Source organism: Oncorhynchus gorbuscha, linkage group LG12 (genome assembly GCF_021184085.1).
Source record: "Oncorhynchus gorbuscha isolate QuinsamMale2020 ecotype Even-year linkage group LG12, OgorEven_v1.0, whole genome shotgun sequence".
Classification (NCBI taxonomy): Eukaryota; Metazoa; Chordata; class Actinopteri; order Salmoniformes; family Salmonidae; genus Oncorhynchus; species Oncorhynchus gorbuscha.
The window spans coordinates 59,512,751-59,517,071 of NC_060184.1; the positions used below are offsets into that span (position 1 = coordinate 59,512,751).

At 41.1% G+C, this 4,321-nt stretch overlaps 1 protein-coding gene across 1 annotated transcript; it reads left to right on the forward strand.

Moving 5' to 3' along the window:
* The first annotated feature begins 496 nt into the window (after window positions 1-496).
* neurod6a (neuronal differentiation 6a) lies at window positions 497-3,838 on the forward strand. Its single transcript, XM_046290778.1, has 2 exons — window positions 497-650; window positions 1,119-3,838. Exon 2 carries the CDS (start codon window positions 1,123-1,125, stop codon window positions 2,185-2,187), a length of 1,065 nt encoding a protein of 354 aa, XP_046146734.1. The 5' UTR covers window positions 497-650; window positions 1,119-1,122; the 3' UTR covers window positions 2,188-3,838.
* Window positions 3,839-4,321: the final 483 nt, after the last annotated feature.

The window sequence follows — 4,321 nt, forward strand, 5'->3', positions numbered from 1 at the left end:
TATGCATTTCATGTAATGTTTTATGCACCTTCAACATAGCATGTCATCAACATTGAATTCAATACAATTGCTTAAAACTACATCCTTAATTTCCCCCGTAATTGCCTTGCTTTTATCATTTGTAATCCACACATTACCATGCCCAGAGACAGAACATGGATATTCACATTGAATACATCTATTCTTTGGAATTTACATGCATCTGTTGTATTATCTGTTCTTTGTGTGAGGTCCCTACTGGTTTCCTCCCGTTCCTAAAGCAGCTATAGGGAAGCTTTGCGATGTTTCCCAGAAGCAAGAAGCATGCCAGATGATCAGGGAGAAATTCAACAGTCCCTCGAGACCACACCACGTGGCCAACGCTGCCAGGTGACGTCATCAGCAGATGGCATGGGTACCAGCTCTGGCGGTTGGCATCGGTGTCATTTCTCAAAGAGAGAGAGAGAGAGGGGGAGAGAGAGAGAGAGAGAGAGAGGGGAAGAGAGAGAGAGAGAGACAGACAGACAGAGAGAGAGAAAAAAAGACAAGGAGAAGAAGGAGAGTAGGACCACTCTGGTGCTATCTCCCATCGCGATAACAAAAAGGTGCTGGCGCGTAAAGCTACCTGGAAGGCTATTGAGAAGATGTGCACTGTTTGACACAGGATCCAGGTGAGGGAAAACATGCATGTAGACTGAGTGTGGGGAAAAAAATAATGCAGTGGTGTCATGTTGTGGGATGGAAATTGAATTGAAATCAAAGTATCTAACAAAATGATAGTTTATAATTGGGGTTTAAAAGGATGCTCAGTTGAATGAATGAATTAATTAATGAATTAATGGTATGGTGTCTAGGCTACTGTCCTTATCATTGGATTATTATCAGTAATAGGCTAATCATGTAAAGATGTTTACTAAAGTCATACACATGCATACCATCTATATGACATAGACCTTTATAGATATATTTCAAGAAAATTGAATGATTTTAGCCTATAATATTCAATTCGGTTGGATGTCAATTTGTCCAGATAAGGCCATGGGTAAAATATAATGCTAAGAATGTTAATAAATGTCTAATGATAAAATCACGGATAACATCGGACTAATCTGCCGTATCTTCCCTCTGTCACGCTGAAGAACGATGTTGACCTTACCGTTTGATGAGCCAGCAATGAGGCCAGGGACCGGGACCCAGTTTGGGGCCAACTTCCCTCTAGACTGCGTGCGCGAGATCAAGGTCAGTAAACAAGAACCTTTCCTAAAAGCAGCCGATACCATCTCCCAGAGCCACATCAAAACCACGGAGGATGAGTTAGAGTCGGAAAGGGATGAGGACGAGAGAGAGGAGCTAGGCCAAGAAGACGAGGACGTGGACGGTTTACCAGGAAGGAGGAGAGGCCCACGTAAAAAGAAGATGACCAAGGGGCGCGTGGACAGGGTGAAAATTCGGCGCCAGGAGGCCAACGCGCGCGAGCGGAGCAGGATGCACGGGCTGAACGACGCGCTGGACTGCCTGCGCAAAGTCGTGCCCTGCTACTCCAAGACGCAGAAGCTGTCCAAGATTGAGACTCTCCGACTGGCCAAGAACTACATCTGGGCGCTGTCGGAGATCCTCAGCACCGGCAAGAGACCAGACCTATTGGCATTTGTCCAGGCGCTCTGCAAGGGACTGTCTCAGCCAACCACCAACTTAGTGGCGGGCTGTCTCCAGCTCAATGCCAGAAATGTCATCACGGACCACAACGGAGAGACATCTTTCACTGGTAGGTCCCCGTTCGACGCTATGTACCCTGCGCCTTATCACAGTTCCACCGAGGCTGTAGCGTCTTCAGGCCACGGCAGCAGCACCATGGACAGCGCCAAACCTTTCAGACCATTTAGCTCCTACTGCAGTGCCTACGAGTCCTTCTACGAGAGCACGTCCCCAGAATGTTCGAGCCCTCAATTCGACAGTGGTGCTCTGAGCCCTCCAATCAACTTTAACGGGATATTCTCCCTAAAGCACGAGGAGCCAGCGGACTATGGAAAGAGCTGTCATTACGGTATGCGGTACTGCGCAGCGGTGGCGGGTCGCAACTCCCTCGGTCAGAACTCAATGTCACGGGGGTCCTCTGACATCCGGGATATCCATGTCCCCTATGACATCCACCTCCGCAGCCAGTTCTACCCAATGCAGGAGGAACTAAACACGCCCTTTCATAATTGATAAGAGAAAAGTGAAATGTGACCAGCTTATAGTGGAGTAGCCTAATTAGGCTAAAATACAGAACCCACACATGTATAATTGACAACTTGGCCCATTTTGTGCACTTCCCACTGGGCAAACACTGGTTGAATCAACGTTGTGTCCATGTCATTTCAACGAAATTACGTTGAACCAACGTGGATTAGAAGTTGAATTGACGTCTGTGCCCAGGGGGTTGGTTGTGGTGTGGGCCATCTGATGTATAGTCACTTATTCATTGTAATTGAATGTTAATTGTCCTGAGGGTAAATACGTTTTGTAGTGGGATCATTTTAGAGAAAACACACCATGCAGGCAACGGAAACAACGGAAACAAACAGAGGTCTGAGAGATTGTCAAATAGCGTTCAGTTAATAGGCCCACTACATCTCCTGTAAGAGTCAAGAAGTAGGATAAGTGACACACATGGATAGGCTATGTTTATTCACAAATTGTTATGCAAGAACATTCTTTTTGGAAATAATTTGTTGATGCCCTTACACATTAAAGTAGTATACCAAACTATACTTATGCTGAATATGCTCTATTCCTAATTGTATTAATCCAAAGGGTAATGTGACATGGTGGAGTTCGGCCTAGTGATGCAACGTCTTAAATAAGACAGCAATAAAAGGCGAAGGGAACTACAGTATGCAATAAAGAACTCCATGCAGTCTGAGACAACTCTATTATGACCCACTAAACGTGCAGGTCAGTAGGGCACCAGTCAACTGGAACAAATGAGCTATTAGAAGACGCTTCAGACAATTCCTATACGTTTTCATTGCCTCAAGTGTTGCATAAATTGTTCCAAGCCAGGCTTGTATTTATTTGTAAGTTATTTAATCTGGATTTATTTATCTAGATATCATTTGTCTATGGATGGTAGACATATGTAAATAAATGTTCACATATTGTGTGTTTTCTACAGTGTCAAACGTTGTGTTAATTATCAAGTGAAATATGAATCGAAGAATGTACAGTTATCCTATTTATAAAATATGAAATACACGTGTCACTGAATAGATGTTTGAAAGGGGGAACATTAACCCTTTTGTATTTATAACATGTTTAAAATTCATCTGAAAATTACATTGGAATGAATCTCGTTATTCAGGTTATAGCCTATCTCGTTGTTCAAGTTATAGCCTATGCCTTGTGACAAATAAATCAATGTAGGCCTACACACATTACTGATATTGGAACTGAACACGCTATCTTTCTTATTTCTTGCAACAAATCAATGCACATTTTTGTATATAGTGGGCACATTCGATTTGTTACCGAGGACTATTGTTTACATGTTAATATTTTGTCTATTCATATGCAACTATGGAGAGAATTTTAGTCTACTTTATTTCCTGAATTCTCATCTTTAAAATATTGGCCTATTGGCATAAAGCTTATTTTAGCTCTTTAGAAATCGAATACTTTTATAACAATAATGTTAGGCAAATTATTAACATCTCTTTATGGAAAATTCTCACGTAATAATTTCGTTTATATGAACAGGCTGCCTTAATTTGAAATGTATATTTGGCACACACCAATTATGTAATTATTGTATTATTCAATGAAGTATTCGTGGGGGTATAGTGCGCTTCTGTTTTTTTCACCTTCTTTCAAATTTGTATCTGGTAATGGGATTGTTTTATAAACGACATAACGTTGAATAAAATGGAATTAAAGAGCCTCCATTGTTTTCCGTGTTTGCCGAATATAGAAATCAATGCATAAGGTTTTTCAGTGATAATGTGACGTTCCAAGACATTATTGAAGATGAATGACTGATGGGTTTTGTAATAATATTATATTTCAGAGCTTATGAAACGAACCTACCTGAATTTATTGTTAGTCACACCAATATCAATGTAATCATGATATTACGAAGCAATATTTAGTTGCAAATGTAATTGAATTAATTCATTATACTGTCCACACTACCCATTTGACCTTTCGATTATAGGATGGCAACCTCAAATAGCCTATGTCCAAAAATCACACAGAAATTGATACATTTTATTCACCCGAAAATAGTTTGTATTTCTTGGGGGCAGAAAATGTATCTCTACTTAATTAATAACTCAGTTAGAGAAAGACAACATCTAAATGTGTG